Genomic DNA, 18,558 nt, shown 5'->3' with positions numbered 1-18,558 from the left:
TGTCTCTTTATGAATACTCCTGTTATTTTTAGTGTGTGTGTCTTCAAATGTTAAGACAAACCACAGACGCAACTTTTTAAAAAGGTGCTACAAATATAATAAAGAAGCATTAAAATAGCTTCATTGTCAGTGCCAGTGTAAAGTGACACATTGGAGATAACGGCAGATGAAATACAACCTTTTTCTTCAACCAGGAATATGTGGCACTTCTGTTTCACAGCTGTAAGAGGATCTGCATCATAGAAGCTGCCAAGGTCAGAGGTTTGTTAGGTGCTTGTCCAGCATAATTTACTGGTCAGCCCAGAAGGTGACCACAATATTTTCTGGGCCGTTATTACTGACAGGTCTTAGGACATTTTGAACAAGGAGCGACTCAAGTGTTAAAATTGCTTCGCTTTCTAAACTGCACACCTTTACATTCACGCCTACCTGACACAGTAATTGACCAGACTAGTATGTCTGTGTTGGCTGAAACCCACACTGTGCATGTTTTCCGGGAGAGACTATGCCCTTTATTGCTGTATTTAAATTATTTTACCACTCCACTAAGTTACAGCTGCCCTCCATGTTGTTGGCAGTTTTAAAAAAAAGTATAGTAAGGTACTAATAATGATTTGATTAGTTTGTCAACATTTGGATACACTAAAATGTAAATGCTCAACAAAGTTGTCACTGTAAAGTCAGTAGGAACCAATAACTGTAGCATATTTAATTCAAATCCATTAAACAGACTGTCTTCCAGTACAACATTACCCCGGTCTATTGCTTGGTTGAGCATAGTGAGTGCAACTGATTGCATTTATTTTGATGTGAGAAAAATAGAAAGTAAGATGAAAACATTTCTCATCTGAGTTCTGAGTGGAAGAGTTTTCAGTGGATGGGTGGGACAACACATTGGATTTTAATAGTGTGGGCTACAACCTATTTCATGTTTTAAACTTGTAAAAAAAACATATGTTATGTGTCTATTTTCTTAACTGCTTCTCTTATTAAGGATTAGGGGCTATGCCAGTTGCTATAGCACTACAGCTAAGGTCATTAGCCTAGTGGATAGCTTGTTAGCTTATTGCAGGGCTAACACAGAGACTCAGACAACCACTCACACCTATGGCTGACTTAAAATCACCAGTTATGTCTTTGCACTGTGGGAGGAAGCTGCAGTACCCAGACTAAACACCCATTTGGATGCAGAGAACATGCAAACTTAGCTGGTCAGATTTCAGGGCCTTGTCGCTGTTAGGCAGCAATGCTAACAGCACCTGCCCTGTGCCATTCGGTTTTGAAAATCCTCACAAGAAACGAAACAATTCACTGCAATTTGTCACCCATCTGACACTGAACTCTATTAGTTCAGAGGAATACTAAACAGTGTTTATTTGCGGTTGAAGTAGTTCACTTGAGTTAAGCTGTTGTTGTTTTGGTGCTACAGATGTAAGCACTGTTATTAACTTGGCTAATTTAATGGAAGAACTCTGTAGGCTTGTTTTACTGCTGTTTTCTGCACACGTGTTGCTAGTTTGGGTTATTGTTATTTCCCAGAACAAAGAAGATGTTGAAAAAAGGGCAATACCGAGCAAGTGGAACTTGAGAAATTTATGGCCAATGGGAGGCTCATATACACAGTCTGCATCTGACCAGTTCTATTTGGTAGATAATATGACTTCTTTAAATATTGTGCTGATCAAGAAAAAAAAGCTCCAAGTGATGGATATTTTATGGTGACATAAAATGTTAATTTGTGAGTGAATGAGGTAAAAACATATATTTGTCTGACTTTTACTCATTTTCTAATATGTCCCCTTTTTATAGGGAAGCAGTAAAACACTGAGCATTCTGGTATTATGCAGACAGCTCTGCGTCTCTCTGTATTTGAAATGCATTACATTACCAGGCCAGAATATCTAAATTGTAATAATATTTATGCTAAGTTTTGTACTATAACCCTCTGGTCATTCAAGTCTGTTGGACCAGTAATTGAAATTTTGTCTTAATTAACCATACAAAGAATGAGGAATTTCATTGTTTGAGGCATTTAAGCGACTGAGTTTTCAAACTGTGTGGAGTAAAATTAATGGGCGAGCACACGTTTTCTTTTGTGGATAATGTGTTATTATCAGAGCAACAGAAAGGTCACCTTTATTAATCATAATAATTATTTACAGTAATTAGGCCAGATATCAAAGGAGGACTTTGCACTGCTCTCAGAGAAAATTGATTCTTCACACTCAGAATTGCTTCAAGGGTATGAACACCATGTGCATTTTCTTATTTTGTATGCAAGTCCATCCTCGGTTCTGACTGGCAGTAAACCGGAGCTTCACTTTGTCATAGTTTTTATGCGGCATATTATTCATTGTTAAAAAAAAAAACAGGAAAGAAAACTTCTGGCTGAAAGGATGATTAATAATAATGCTAATGACAACAGTATATGACAGACTTTTTGTGCACTTTGCAGAACTTAAAGTTATTGTATGTTACATAACTAAGATGTTACATAAAAAAATGAATCGAGAAATAGAAAAGGGATATTATTAGATTTATGTGCCTGAAGACTTTACGAAGGCTGGACTATACTCTAAAAACTTTGCAGATACTCTTTTATTTCTTTATTTTTCATTTAAAAGTCTTACAAAATTTATCAAGACAGAGAAAGAGCACGAAGATAAATTTTAATTGATCCTGTTAAAAGAAATACCGGCTCTCTGGCAGGCTGTAGACTCTTTTTATCATTAACGATGCAGTCCAACCACAGGCAAAACAGAGACATGTAAAATTAGAAGGAAACTGATATTTTTTACAAATTTCGTCCAAATATTCAGTAGTGTGCAAAAGTCTATAGCCATTCCTCATATTCCATTTCCACATCGCCAGACCTTCTTATATTTTCTTGTAATCCTTTATCACCCTAGTATCGTCCACCAGACCACTTGGTGCTGTTTTTCAACCCCTGTCTTCCATTTGAATTTTGTCTCTCTAGCACAAGCGATAATGTGCCCATAGCCAGGTCAGCAGTGCCTGCACAGCACTGACAAACTGATTTAGCTCAACAACTACTCAGTGGACTGAATTTGAATTTTGGTATTAATGCTCCGAAAGGGACAAATCAAAAAATTTCCCTAAATTTTGTTTGCTACAATCCAATGGTCAGAATTCTGACCAATTCAGATGCTGGATGATTCATAAATGATTTGTGTAAGTAAGCATACACCCCTGTATGTTTCCAGCATGTTTGAAATGTTTCCAAGTATTAAGACCATCACGGCTGGGTAGCTGAATGTTATCCAAGGTCAATAACTTTCAATGATAATCCTCTGTCAAATATGTATTTTGGCCAGAGGAGAGCAGTTCACTCTTCATGAGTTGGCAAGCTGCAGCTGCTATGTGAAACTCTCAGTACAGCCAATTTTTCAGGTAGTGGGCCCTGAAATCACACAAAAAAACAAACAAACAGTTATGCAGACACAAGGGTGTCTGCATAACATAACTTGAACTTGTTCTTCAAGTCTTGGACTCACAATACAAAACTTTAAACTGAAAGTAATTTGTTCTTTCAACAATAGTTATTCTAAAATGCAACACATGCCTTTTGAAAGACAAGGTTGCAAAAGTAAAGACAGTCATCTTCTGTAATAATAATTACAAATTAAGACGGAGATATTTAAATAATAGCTTGAACATGCACAGAATTTGGAAATGCACTCGGGCAGTGTGAAGAATACTTTGTCCTCAGTCGAATGGATGTTAAGGAACGTGCTGCACCTCACACACAATAGGCTTAACAAAAAACAACATTCCCATCAAAGAGCTATTGTTACTTGAGTTTTAAAAAAGCCACAAAAATTCTGACGTCCCATTTACTTCTGGTTTTTAGTTCATAAAGGCGTGAATAACAGAAAACCATCCAAACCAGCTGTTCAGTGTCATTTAACAGTATTTTAACTGGGAAATCAATAAATGCAGTCATACAGTATTCCTAGGTTTGGGTGTAGTGAGCTGCATATAATCACAGGAACCCAGAATGTCATTAGCTGGTGCCACTGGCTCTCACCTGCATATGTAAAACACTGTCAACGTCATTTACAGTAAGTAGTCCGAGTCCTGAGGGCGTTTTATCGGGTTATCTTGTCTAATTATTATCTTTCAGCAGTCACTTTACTTAACCTGACACTTCTGCGCAGAATAGTGTGTAATCTGTTTCTAACCACTCATAGCATTGCTGGGGACCACGTTAGGCCGTGTAAAACCTGATTAAATTTGTGAGTTCAGTTTCTTTAGCAAAATTTATCTTATTCCTTTGGCCATTTATTTCAGGGAATTAACTGCAATGTACTCATCTTTCACTGCCTCACTATTTTTATATTCAAAGTATTCAAAAGGTATGTGGACAATTTTTTATGCAAGGAACGCTACTGTCTATAGCACTGTCTTAGTCTACCTAAGACCTGTATCACACAGGTTTGTGGCATTTACTATAAATTGGCTCTTTTCACTCATTTCATAATGTCAGAGCTCATCATGTGAAGGTGTCACCACCCTGTGGTGTCAAGTAGTTTTAAATGAATCCTCGACCAACTAAAAGAATATGCTATTTTTTTTTGTGTCCCGTTTGGATCTTTAGCCATCAGAATTGTTGTCTTAAGGCCAAGAAAGATGCCAAGCGGATTTACTTTACCAAGTGGATCATCGTGGCCTTGCCATATTGGTCCATTTGATTGACCTTTATCATAATTATGTATTTATTTTATTTTGTTTTCGGTTGCTACAAACGGGACAGACATGACTGGGGGATAGGACAGGGAGAAAGAATGAAAGAAAGAGAGGGAGAGAAAGAAAAACAGAGGAGAGAAGAGACGGTGAGAAAGTGGGGAAGAAAGATAGAAAAACAAACAAAACACCTGGATCAGCTGTATGGAGAAAAAAAAACAGAAGAGAAAACAAACAAAAAAGAGCAACATAATAAATACAGCACCATCACAATAAACTAGCTAGCAGTAGATAACAGTAGATACTAAATATTAAACGCTATTGTGCAGCACGCAAGATAGACAGCGCACAATGTGCTTTGAGGCAGCAGCCAAGAAAGGTGTAGTCCGCGTCTGTGAACACCCGTGTGCACACCTGTGTGGATCAGCACGCTTGTATTCAAAAGGTTTCTCCATGTAACGATCTGCTAGGGAGTGTGGGGAGCCATAGCCCCGTCCCCCAGGGCATGAAGCAGGTATGGAGGAGATCCAGGCCCCAGACATCCAGAAGCCCCAGAGTACGAGGACCCGAGGAGGACCACCAAAGGGGGGGAACCGTGCCACCCTCCTGGGAAGAGCTGAGTAGAGCCCCAAACGAGAGGTCACCCAGCAGCCACGGAGCAGAAGCCAGAGGGGGTTGCAGTGGCATGTCCGCGGGCTCTGCCGGCAGCCAGCTGTGCCAGAGAGGACCGAGCTTCAGGCCCAGAGGCCTGAGGGCACCCCACCCCCTGGAAGGGGCCCACCCGGGCCACAGGCGCCAGGCCCCGCCAATCGGCCACCAGGAGTGAGCCAGTACATACATGAGCGCCCAGCCCCAGTCGACAAGAACCACCAACACACCAACGTCTGAGGGCATCAGCCACCGGCAGGGAGTGTGGTGAGGGGAGATAGGCCTCCGTACTTTGGAGGGTTAACAGAACTGTGAGTGAAGTCCCCAAACCTCCCTCCGCCCGCTCATATGTAGTGTTGCTGTGTGCCATTCTAAAGTGCATTTAAAACACAGGAGAGCATGGTTCCTGCTTCCTGCCAGAGAGCAGCACGGCTCCTCCCGAAAACTCTCAGTGTCTATATGCATTTAAAATTGAGGGTAGGACACCAGCGCCAGAGGTGGGTTGGAATACACCGACCATCCTCTGATCCTCTGGATGCTGTAAAACGAGCCCACCCCCAAGGCCCTATATGTATGTGTTATGTGAGAGTGTGAGTAATGTGGATGTCTAGGTTGCAGAATAAAATTGAGGCACAGGCGGCCAGAAGGGGACAGAGGGGGAGTGCCTCCCCTGCACCCTGGTGACATACCTGCACCCCAAGCCCTGCGTGTGTGGGTGTGGTAGAGCCAGAAGAGGGAAGTAGCTGAGGATGGGGAGGGAAGAAAGGCAGGGGCAAGCGGCCCCTCCATGGGGCCAGCTCCCCCGCTGACCCCAGTAGGCACCCCCACACTCTGGAACCCACCAGGGCAAGGGGGCCCAGGTCCATCCGGACCGGGGCCCACAGCAGCAGCACCGCCCAGCCCCACAGAGTCCAGGGCAGCCCACCCGACTCCAGTTTTCCAGAGAAAACTGCACCCACCCCATCATCCAATCATCTCCCAAACTACACAAGACAATAGACACCCAGGTTGAGTTCCATCTCTACCTCTCCTATCTCTCCCCCACCTGCAGAGTGAGCTCCTGTAGAGAGGAGACCACCTGTAAAGATATAACAGCCTCCCCACCAGTTAGAGAGCCCCCTAGTTGGGCCGATGCACCAGAGGTCCCCTGCACTGGGGCTGAGCAGTGCAGGGGACCAGGCTACCAGGCCGGTAACCGACGTCCACCAGCACAGACACTCCCCCATCTCAGAATATGTTATTTTTGCTCAAACTACCCTTAATCATATATTTCGAAATACTTCAGAATATATTAAGTGTAAATCATTTTCGGTTAAATATCCACATGTTGGGCTGCGTATGCGCATGAGTTTCCACATTTACCGCTCAGTGTGTGAGCAATTTAAATGGTACGGATACAATAGCATGTGCAATACACAAGGGCTTACGTGTCCTTGATTCAGATCTAATTGGAAAAATGGAGTGGAAAAGGCCCTGCAGGCTGCTAATATTTAAACAAATGTTGGTGTAGTGGCAGGTCATTTAGCTTCAAAGAAACTAAAATGAGTCACTAGGGATTAGACTGATAGCAATTTCAGGTATGTGGACACGTCGTACCGTTTGCACGCACACAAAAAAATGCAAGAAATACAAAGTTGGTCATATGGCAAATGTCAGCTGTAAGTGCTGCAGTTGACATATGGTGACACTGGTGCAGATATGTGGATTATTCAGATGTCATGGCCAGGAGCTTATTTAAATATTACTTTTATACATGAAGAGCTTAAATATGTATACTGACTCTTGTGATGCACTCAGTAAAGAATGATTCCAATATGTGGGGCATGATGGTCATTTTATTGTTAATCTTGTAAAATGAAACAACTGTATTCTAACGTATAGTAGTTATAATATTTTTAAGAGTTGACATGATTTTTGAATTTGTATAATTCATAGTTAAACCCTGCTTGGCTACATGAGAACCAATTCATCATGCCTTATGGGTTGTCATATTATCAAAGCAGAAACTATCATTAGAACAACACGTGCCCACCATGTAAGGTTACGACTGCTATCATTAACAATGCAAAGAAATGTCAGCCACCCAGAATACCAACCAGAAGAAGAAGCCCTCCGATGGTTTATTAGCAAGCACGACACGTAAAATGTCTGCAGTGTTTGTTTGCAAAGAAGAGTGGAGGAATATTTGACATTTGTGCTTGGAGCGACGTGTTATAATCTTCCCAACATTTACGCCTGTGCACTCAGGAACATGGGATCCTATTAGCTCGGCTTCAGTGAGACTCCCCAGCTAATTCTGCTTTTTTTCTCTCTCTCTGTTTTTCTCTTTGTTGGCTGAGTTAGTACTCCAGAGATCAGGTGCTCACATGGAAGAAAGGCACTTAGACAGATGACAAAGAAACAATAATATAATTGCTTTGAATGTTAAATCTGAATTGCAAAATTTCACTCGTGAATTTCGATGTTCTTTGTGTTAACACTGATTTTTAAGCAACCTGACTCAATAACAGGCCGCTGCATGCGCATGAAGTGCTCAGTAATTACAGAATGTTTGTGAAATGCAAGAATTCATGTTACAAGGTAATTGACGTAAAGGTTTGTTATAAAATGACATAACGTTACATAGTGTAAGGCGTATATACTAACTCTGTGACAATTATACTGATCAAAAGAGGTCATTACAGTAAAATGTTGGCACACACTATTCAGATAATTCAAAAGGAATAAAGGCTCCGTAACACAGTATTCAATTATAGGCCCATAGGCCAGCTGCCTCAGTGGACAAATAAATTGTTTCAGTGAGAAACTAATGCGTCTGGGAATAATGGTGGGTGTCCAGGATGATAATGTATACTAGTGTCTGTGTCTAAAACTTATGAATATTTTGTTACAGTATGCAATCAGAAACTTTACATTAATCATTCATAGTCCTTGTGGCCCATTATTTCTGCTATTAAATTATTAATGCCTTGAGCTGACTTTCTTCACATAATCAAGTACCTATTGTTGGCTGCTATACATTGCTCCTGTATATGCAGACAGGGCCATAAAATAAGCCACTGAATTACCATAGATACAACAGGCATACTTCGATAGATGTTCTCATCCCTTTGTTTGGTTTACGCTGCGGGAAAGAAGATGGTAAATATCATGTGGTGACCCAGCTTTGTGTCTTTTCTATCCCCTTTTCTCTCCCATCTCCCAAAACATCCATAAATATAGAGTTTTTCTTGGAACTGCTGGACAATTCTGAGAAGTCACTCAACAGTATGTTCACACGGACATACGGGAAGCTGTATATGCAGAACTCTGAAGTATTCCAGGACCTGTTCACTGAGTTAAAGCGCTACTACACGGGGGGCAACGTCAACTTGGAAGAGATGCTAAATGACTTCTGGTCCAGGCTGCTGGAACGCATGTTCCAGTTACTTAACTCCCAGTACCACTTTACAGATGACTACCTGGAGTGCGTCAGTAAATACACAGATCAGCTAAAGCCTTTTGGAGACATTCCCAGAAAACTTAAGGCCCAGGTCACCAGAGCGTTCATCGCTGCAAGGACGTTCGTCCAGGGGCTAATGGTGGGCCGGGAAGTTGCCAACAGGGTCGCTAAGGTGAGTTTAATTTTTTTTTTCTCATGGCTGCTTTGAGTGTGATGTTGTTTTGTGACTGTTTAGCACTGCTGGCTTTAGCTTTAATGCAATAAACATTACAACATATCCTTTAACACAACAACTTTCTGTGGATGTGTTTGATCTCCAGGTCGTTGCATGAGATTTAAATGATTTGCAGCTGTTTAAGACATAGGCATAGACTTTATTTTATCCCACACTGGGGAAATTCACTTGTTACAGCAGCACAGGGGACACAAGGAAAAGGGGGATTATACATATATTAGAAAAACAATAAAAAACGAGAAAATGAGATTTCATGTTGGAATTGCGTTTGCATTGTTCGTCTTTGCAGTTTGTATTTTGTCATGTTTTTTGTTTGTTTGTTTGTTTTACAGTGTGCATAAGTAAAAAAAATTGCTTCATTTCAGTGTGACAGTTTATTTAAAACTGATTAGTGTTTCGTCTGAAATCTTAGTAGATTGGATTGTAAAATAAGTATATTTAATAAGTATATGTTATCAAACCCTGAAGATTTCAAATGTTTTTTTTCAAGGCTTAGAGGATAAGTTTTCTAATTCCACGGTTAACACAGAAAGTTATGCAACAGTTTTTAGTGGACATCAAAACTATGAGATCTGATATAACCGCAGCTGTTTGCAGATGGCGTGTTGCACAGTTCCAGGAAGGATCTCTGCTATGAAGTAGATTCAAACACCGGTATTAATGATCCGACTTGAGTTATTTACATTTGTATTCCATCATTCAGTTTAAAGGAGAGTGGGCTTCTGAAAACTGAGAAAATAGATGTGAAAGGTGGTGGCTTAGAGAGCTTAATTAAACAGTTTCATTTTGAAGCCAGTTTCTTCTAGTTATAATCATCATCAGCTTTTGATTCTGTTGGTTTACAATTTATAAAACACAAAAAAAAGCATTCTGGATGATTTGTGAGCATGAGATTAAAGGGCACGCTCTAAAGAAAATTGTTTTTATATACTCTAAACACATAACACCTTTAAGGCTTACTGAAACAGATTTATCTTTAAAATAGAAACTAAATGAGCAGAGACAAGTAAATGACTGATAAATCATAACAATAAATTTAGTCTGGAAAGTGCTCGCCCTTCCAAAAGTAATATTCTTCACCTGCTTTTAGACACAAATCATATGAAACTAGATGCTCATAAGTTCAAACATCAAGTTTTAAAAATGTCTTCAGAGTTCAGCAGCGATCCAATTCGTTGCAGTTTCCTTTTTAGCTTAAAGCTTGCCGTCCCTTTCAATTCGACAAGGGAGAGAAACTGTAAGAAGAGCAAAGAAGAAGAAAGTGGATGCAAGAGTGGCAGGGCAAAAAAAAAGAAATGATCTGTGCAGTCCACTTTTATGTTGGAGGCTTAACTCCCTGTGTAAAGTTGAGACAGATCATAGAGTGTGAACACAAGTGAATGCATTAAATTTATATTAGAACTTTGGTCTGTGACTGCATAAAAAGTAATGTTTAGACAAAAGCCTACACAGTCAACCTTCACCTATGGTAATATTTCACCTAAGTTATCTGTTTCACTGTGAAGAGCAATTTTTAGGGTATTTAGTTGCATCTTTTTCATAACTTGGATGACCTACTGCTGCAAAAAATGACAGGGAAATTAGTGCACTAATGTTTCTTAAGTACAGTGAATACTCGAAATGCTGATGCTTTTCAGAAATACAATGTGAACAGCAAGCTAGAACACAGTAGGGTATTTTTCTTTGGCAGTTAAGCTAAGCTGGAGTTTGACTTTCTTTGCATAAGTGAAATCATGTTGCTTCAAGTCCCACAACATCATTTCAGTCATCTCACAAAAACTAGGACTAATATATTGTAAGGTTTATTCAAATCCTTACTTTAGATAATTACAGCACAGTACTGCAATGTTCTTTAAAATAATTTTAAAAGTGTTGTAGTCGATGCACTGCAGAGTTTCATGTTGACAAAGCAGTTCACTGTAATTCAGCAGGAAGATTTGTTACAGTGTACACCGTATTACGACTTATAAGAAGTCACATCATACTTAACCACAAGAAATGGTTACATTGAAACTCACTGTCTAATTTCTTCATATTTTTTCATTAGATCAAAAACCAAATCATCCCTTAATTTATATTTTATCTTTGAACCTCTACCATCAGTGTGATGTATGATCAGTATGTGCCACACCCTATACTTGCACTACTTCACAGGATTGTGAATTTTCCACCTCAGTATTATGTACATATTAAAGTGCTATGTCATATTCTGCTGTCGTGTATAATTCCTAAAGAGCTGGTCATTTTTAATGCTCATAATGTCTTTTAGCTTACCACTGAGCTAGTCACCATTCCCTTAGTGGCATAGCCATTTCAGAGGAAGAGTTAAAATGAGCACCTCTATACATCTGTCCAAGGCCCAAAAGGCACCGCCACTCTGGATCAAATCCCATATTCCCTTCTTCCTCATCAATTATGAAGCAGAGCCTGGAAACACTGTGGCATTGCTGAAGGCTGTCAGGCCGGTGAACAACCAAAGAAGTCGAGGTGAAAAGTTGTTTGACATGACAAATCACCTTGACCTGAGATTCACCCTCAGTGCCATGCTGTTTTCAGTGGCACTGCACACATGCATCTCCTTACCGCACACTGTTAGAGTAAATAGCAATGTAAAACTTGGGTTTAAGCACACTATTGCATCCCGTTCAATTGTAGATCCACAAGGATCCGAGACTTTTTATATGCTTTATGGCAGAATGCAGTTTTGTTTTTTGAGTTACTACTGCAATTACTACAGCTTCATAAATCAGTGTTTGGTCATTTGGCAGTGTGTTTTATTAGCAGACCATTTGCGAATAAATAGTGTTGAAAAATACCTCAGAGCTAGACTGCTGTGACAAACACACCATCTGTCACGAAGGTAGAATTCTGTGCTCTGATTCTGCTGTAAGTTTACTTAAAATTATTCTGAGGAGAAGCAAAAGTCACCATTACTTTACAGGAAATACTTTTTTTACAGAACAAATATGTACGTATAAAGATAGTTTAGTGAAATGATAATTTATAAACTTTTTATTGTCCCTGATGGATTGGCAGCTTCGAGATTGAGCTCGATTTCATCATTCTAGCTTGTCCAGTTGACAAAAGAGTCTCACTACAAACTCTATTTACAGGCAGTCTTAGACGATGGAGTCTTTTCACTTGCCATTGATTTTTTTTTTCTTTTTTTTCCACACATGTGCTTTACAGGTTGCTAGTGAAAGATCATTAGACCAACAGGTTTGTCAGGGACATTGCAATTAAATGTCGAAATAAATCGTCTGTTGCTACAGGTTTTGAGTCTTATTTATATGTAAAGTGTCGCACGCTGCAAATGATGCTTAGTGGGTAACTCTAACAACACTGGGTCTTAAATTCAAACATACAAACTGATCATTAAATGTATAAACTCGAGGTTGTAGAATGGAAAAACACGCTTTGTCCATGTGATGCCTGCCTTCAAGCAGCTGTCTGTTTAATTTTCCATGTTACTTTGCATCTGGATTATGCTCCAATACGATGAAATATTTACAGCTAACACACAGTGCTGTATGGTGTAAAGTCAGAGCAGGAGAGATATCACGCCATAAAATGAGATTGCACTAGACTTGCACTGAACAGTTTCCTGGACCTCGATCCTGGATTAAGAGCAGAATCCCTTTGGATTACAGTTTATGATGACCATTAGGAGTTTTATCCTCGCGGTACTTAAAACACAGTCCAACTACATTAAGACCTACTCAAAGAAGATTGTAGGGATTTGGAATTTTTGAACGGTTTAAAGTTCAGGCATTTAAAGCACTTATCACTCACTCTGCATATGCATGGGAAGCCGGCCTAGTCCGTGGTGCACTTTTGCTCACGATGATGGAAGGAAGTAGGGTATTTTGTAGAGAGGGATTTGTTTTCCCTGATGGCTTATACTGCCACGGTGATCTCATTATACACTCATTTCCGACCACGAACTGTCAGATAATTTCACATTAAGCTCCGAGGCAGTTTCTAATCTTTACACAACATTTACCTTAGATTAATGCTCTGCCAGATTTCTTTGCTGACACGTGAGAAATATCATCATCAGTTCCATGTGCTTTCCATACGTGCTCATATTTTGTTTTTCTGCTTTTTGAACTCGCTGCCCTACATTACTTTTAACGAATGCATTCAACATTCAGCAAAAAAAAAGACAGAAACACAAGCACATATATATGTGCTTGTTTGAATTTAAACAGTCCTACTAATCAGATCCACTTTCATTCACTTTCAGAAAATGATGCCAGTCAGTTTACATGTTTTCACTTTTGTTGTTCTAATCGCAGTTAGCACATTCATTTAGCTGTTGTGCAAATCACTGCCGTGTCTAAAATATGCACCAGCTGTACTTATATACATACTAGTGTTCAACAAAGTTGTGTTAACAGAGTTAGTTCTAAGAAAAAAAGGTCAGGTACAGTACTGTCATTTAATCTGCACACAGACAAACAGATATGTTTCTTTTTATGATGTACTGCATTATAAAGCCCTGAGATTTGTTTTTCTTTTCTTTTCTGTCTGATGCCTGTATGATGTGTGTGATATATATTGGCCAAACAGGCCACTTTTAGAACCAAACCATTTTCACACCATGAATACTGACTTTTGAGTATAAACTTAATGTCTACTTTATTAGTTAAGCCTTACTTGGAGAAATGCCTTAATTCTTCATGTCAATGCTGGAAACATTCATCAGAGATTTTGGTCCATGTCATACTGACATGATAACATAACACAGTTCCTGCAGATTGGTCGGCTGCACAGCTATGATGCAAATTTCCTGTTCCACCACATCCCAAAGGTGCTCTATTGGATTGAGATCTGGTGACTGCTGAGGTCATTTGAGCACAGTGAACTCATTGGGTTATGTTCAAGAAACCAGTTTGAGGTGATTTGAGCTTTGTGACGTGGTGTGTTATCCTGCTGGAAGCAGCCATCAGGAGATAGTACACTAGAATCATAAAGGGATGGATACGGTCACCAAGAATATGCACATAGGCTGTGGTGTTTGAATGAAATTTGGTACTAACGAGGACAAAGTGCTCCAAGAAAATATCCCACACGCCATCACACCACTACAGCCACCAACACCACAGCACTAAACTGTTGATACAAAGTATTATGATCCTAAGCTATCATGCTTTTTAATCCAAATTCTGACCCTACCAACAAGATGTCACAGGAGAAAATGAGACTCATCCGTGCAGACCAATTTTTATGATCCAATTTTGGTCCATGTGAATTGCAGGCTCAACGTCCAATTCTCAGCTAACAAGCATGACTGCTGTGGTCTTCTGCTGCCCATCTGTTCAGCGTGTAACATGTTGTGCATTCATACTTTTGCCTTCCTATCAGCTTTTGCCTTCCTATCAGCTCAAAGCAGTGTGGCCATTTTCTTCTAACCTCTGACATCAGCAAAGCATTTTCACCCAGGTAACTGCCGTTCATTAGATTGTCTCTTTTTGGACCAGCCTCTGTAAACACTAGAGATGGTGGAGGAAATTCACAGTACATCAGCAGTTTCTGAAATGCTCAAACCAGCATGTGTGGGACTGCCAACCATCTCACATTCCTAGTCACATAAATCACCTTCTTCCCTTTTCTGATGCTCAGGCCATTTGAGTACAGTGAACATACATGTTCAAGAAACCAGTTTGAGATGATTTGAACATCAGCTGACATCAGAAGATTGCTGCTTCCACCAGATAGGCGGGATGGACGTGGTCAGCAACAATACTTAGTTAGGCTTTGGTGTTTAATTGGTCATCTTCATCATGTCTATTTTCAAACGAGTTGCTATCATGTGACTGGCTCATCATGTGAAAGAAGTCGCTGGGTTATCTCTTAGTTAGTAGTCTCTTAGTAGTTTGATGATGTTGTTCTGTATATACGCGAGCTATTGGAGTTTGGACCACTTCAGACATGTTTCATCCAACAGGGCTGTAGAAGTACAAATAACTTTAATGCTAGTATAATAATTTTTATATTCATCGGCCAAATAGCAATTTCAGGGCAAGCTAGTTCACATTCAAAAGTATATAAAGAGAATTCATTCACACACATCAAACAAGCTGAAATCAGAAATATAACAATGTTACAAAGTAACTGTTTTGCTGGAACAAAACAGTTACTTTTATTATGTGTATTATATCTAGGACCCCCTGGGAATGTGGTCGGACATTTTTCATTCATTTCTCACATTTGCAGACAAAACAATTAGCCAATTAAGAGAACAAAAACAATTGCCTGATAAAAACACAATAATGACTCCGATTCTTAATTGAAAAGGAAATTGCCATAGACGAAAATAAGTTCATGTAATCACACCTCAAAAGAGATGCACATAATGCAAACTGCAGTATGCGTTGACACTGCAGACAATGCCAGTGGAGCTGGTTGTGTTTTTACAGATTGCGTTAGCAGTTAAAGATGTATCACTTCTAGCTGAAGATATAAAATGCCTTAATTTGATTAAGAAAATGTGACATGTTCATGTGATTTTGTAGTTCAGTGTCTTTACTTGTAATTAATATGTTGCAAAACCAAACAGTGAACGAGAGCAGTCTGACAGCAGATTCTGCTCAGGGCAGATTAAGTGACCTGCTTCGTGAGCGAGTGTGGTCCGTCCATGTTTCTTAGCCGAGGCCCACACAGATACAGATGCACCAGACGAATTTCGTCTCTCACTCTCTCTCTCTCTCTCTCATGCATGCTCCCTCCTCTCTCGCTCTCTGTCTGTCTCCTTCTCTCTTGCTGGCTCACAGCTCACACAGCTTGCCGGGGATAAGGCCTCAGCCACAGCGCTGTGACGGCAGATGGCAACTGGCTCAAAAGGGTTGGCACGTCATCGGGAAATGTGCTGCACCAAAGATGTCCTTTTTAATTAAAAGATTTTGATCTGTAGTGAACTGCAGAATGTTGGAAAAAAATGAAAGACAGCATGTGGTCTGAAATACAAGAACATTATAAGAACGGATAATAAAGAAATATACTGTATCCTCCTCTCTTCAGTAGCCTGTGCCGTCTTCCATTCAGCATTGAATACTCTAAAGGGCACAGTGAGCCAAGTACAGAGTGGGTGGAAATTTGGAACAAAATACAAAAGGGTGGCAATTTGTCAAAAAAATTTAGAAAAATGATCCATCAAGTTTTAACATGTCCTATAAAATACCTCTTATCCACCTCTCATCAACTTGTGAAAATATGTCATCCGGCTAGAGCAGCCCACATCACTCTTATGACAACTTTTTGCACCTTGATTTAAAGTGTATGGCACCACATCTTTATTTAACAAGCACTTAGAGAAGGTTGTCAGCAGCAGTGTTGTGACATTTGTTCAGAGGTTTCTTGGCAGCACAGAGACTTGTCTGCCCCTGACATTCAGGCTGGGCTGCAGACCTTTAGAGTCAGCTGGACAGAGGGTGAGTGCTACGCTATAATCCAGGAGGCAACACGACAGATGGATAACAATGTAGTATATGAAGGTTTTGTACTCACTAGAGATGGTGAATCGCTCATGGTACGCCGTGCCTAGTCAATGAGCAGCGTGAGGTTGATTTTTAACGTGTTTTCCCTTGTCGTTGTAAATTAAAGAAACAGACCTAACTGCTGCTCCAGACATGCTACATAACATGGAATATGTCAGGACAGATCAACGGTTGTGCCCACGTCTCAACAAAGACAGACACTTGAGCTGACTTGAGTGGGTCACAGGGGTCCCCCAAGTAACACTGTGTTGTTTCATTGAGGCACAGATGCTCACATGTGGATTATTCTGTCTGTTTCAGACATTCATCGATTTGACAGCAGCTGATTTTAGTGCAGCCCCTCTGGAATTGTCTTGGCTCCAGCTTACATTTAACATGCAGAGTGGAGGGAGACTGAAGTTTGTGAAGAAGCACAGAAAGAAGGTGTGATTAGTATGAAGTGCTGAAGACCGGGTTTCATTTTCAATGGCAACTTTGGTGCATTTATTTTGCCTGTTCTGTATGTACTAAAGTACTATAAACATAAAGTTTACTTTGTTTTTGTTACTTTGTTACCTTTTTTTTTTTTACCTTAGCTGCCCCGTTAAAATGTAAATCTGAGTAAATGTAAGTCTCTAAATGTATTTGTAAATTGGACTATAATGTATTTCTATTATATTGTATTACCATGTATTTGTAAATTGGATTTTTTTTAATTAGAGCATAATTATTTGTTACTGACCATGTATGGCATTTGCCACTGTGACAAATACTACCATACAATTCTAACATTGTAATACATTACTGCTAAATCAGTGTCTTATAATTTGACTGGATACGGGAGTATACGTAACATGTAAGATACATAGACACAGGTAATAAATATACATAAAAAATACATACAAAATGTCTACCTACAATTCAGGACATCTGTTGGCACCTCCCACAAGGACCCATATGAGTATTTTCTGCTCTGACACCCTTGTGATTAAGATGTGGCTATGTTTAGAGAAGTAATACTACTTGGTCAGGGTCAGATCACCTTCATGGTTAAATGAACTGCAATACTTTTCTGGAGAGGGCAATTTGGCAAGCCATTACAATGAAGCTTGTTCATCACCAAAATGGTTCCCATGCTCCCCAAAAACTTTTTTGTTTTGTTTTGTTATCTCTCAGATTGGATCGTTTCTACAAGGAGTAGCTTGTGCATAAGCGTGACTTTTTTAAATATTAGTTTATTTTAAAGTAGCTTTTCTCACAGTATGTTTACAATTAAAGTAAGACTTCGACAAACATAAAAACAATTTGATCAGATTTTACTTGCAGCGTGAAATTGCAAATCGTCTTCTTATAATTTGCATTTCCTGTGACTTATGGAATTAATATCAGATGTTTATTGCAATATCCCTTAATGTTACCCTTTGGTTAGGAAGAAATAAGTGGTTAAGTTTTACACGGAGATTTATGCAACCAAGCACATGTTTCTCTTGGTAGCAGATGGCAGTCTTATTTGCACAGTAACAAATCACTCATATTGCCATTGACACTAATGGCTGTGGAATTGAGTGGGGACACTGGGGCAGCAATGCAGTCTTACATCCATGTCCAATCAGTGCGAAGCAACACAACCTGTCACAATAATTATGACAGAACTATTGAGACAATTTTTTGGCGACAGTCTTACCGTCCCACAAGTGTTCCCCTTGATTGGCCTTGGTAGCTTGCAAAGTCATTGTCATTTCTCACAACTTCATTACTTGGTGGCACAAAGCAATTTCCATCGTCTTTGCTTCTCCTACTTTGTTGCCCCTAAAGGGAGCTCACACCGTGTACGCATGGCAACACCTTGTCGGAGAGACAAGGTGATGTCTTCTGAGTGTCTTTCAGAGTTATCCCTTATTTTAATGGTAGCGCTTTTATTCGTATTCTAATAATTTACCCATCATTGATGCTTATTGCTGATTGAATTCAGGTGTGTGTAATGTCTCCTCACTGTGGCCCCTTATGGGATGCACTTAGAAAAGCTTGGAGCTTGCTGTGCTGTTGCCCAT

At 39.8% G+C, this 18,558-nt stretch overlaps 1 protein-coding gene across 2 annotated transcripts in view; it reads left to right on the top strand.

Annotated features, from left to right (window-relative positions):
• Positions 1–18,558, top strand: part of gpc6a (glypican 6a) — a 138,178-nt gene that overhangs the window by 57,334 nt on the left and 62,286 nt on the right. For both annotated transcript variants that reach the window (XM_085133845.1, XM_085133763.1), the window contains exon 3: positions 8,575–8,966. In XM_085133845.1, the coding sequence (XP_084989971.1) occupies positions 8,575–8,966 (392 nt within the window). The remainder of the gene's footprint in view (positions 1–8,574; positions 8,967–18,558) is intronic.

The sequence above is a fragment of the Neolamprologus multifasciatus genome, chromosome 1, assembly GCF_963576455.1.
Source record: "Neolamprologus multifasciatus chromosome 1, fNeoMul1.2, whole genome shotgun sequence".
Taxonomy (NCBI): Eukaryota; Metazoa; Chordata; class Actinopteri; order Cichliformes; family Cichlidae; genus Neolamprologus; species Neolamprologus multifasciatus.
This window is presented reverse-complemented; position numbering and strand designations above follow the sequence as displayed.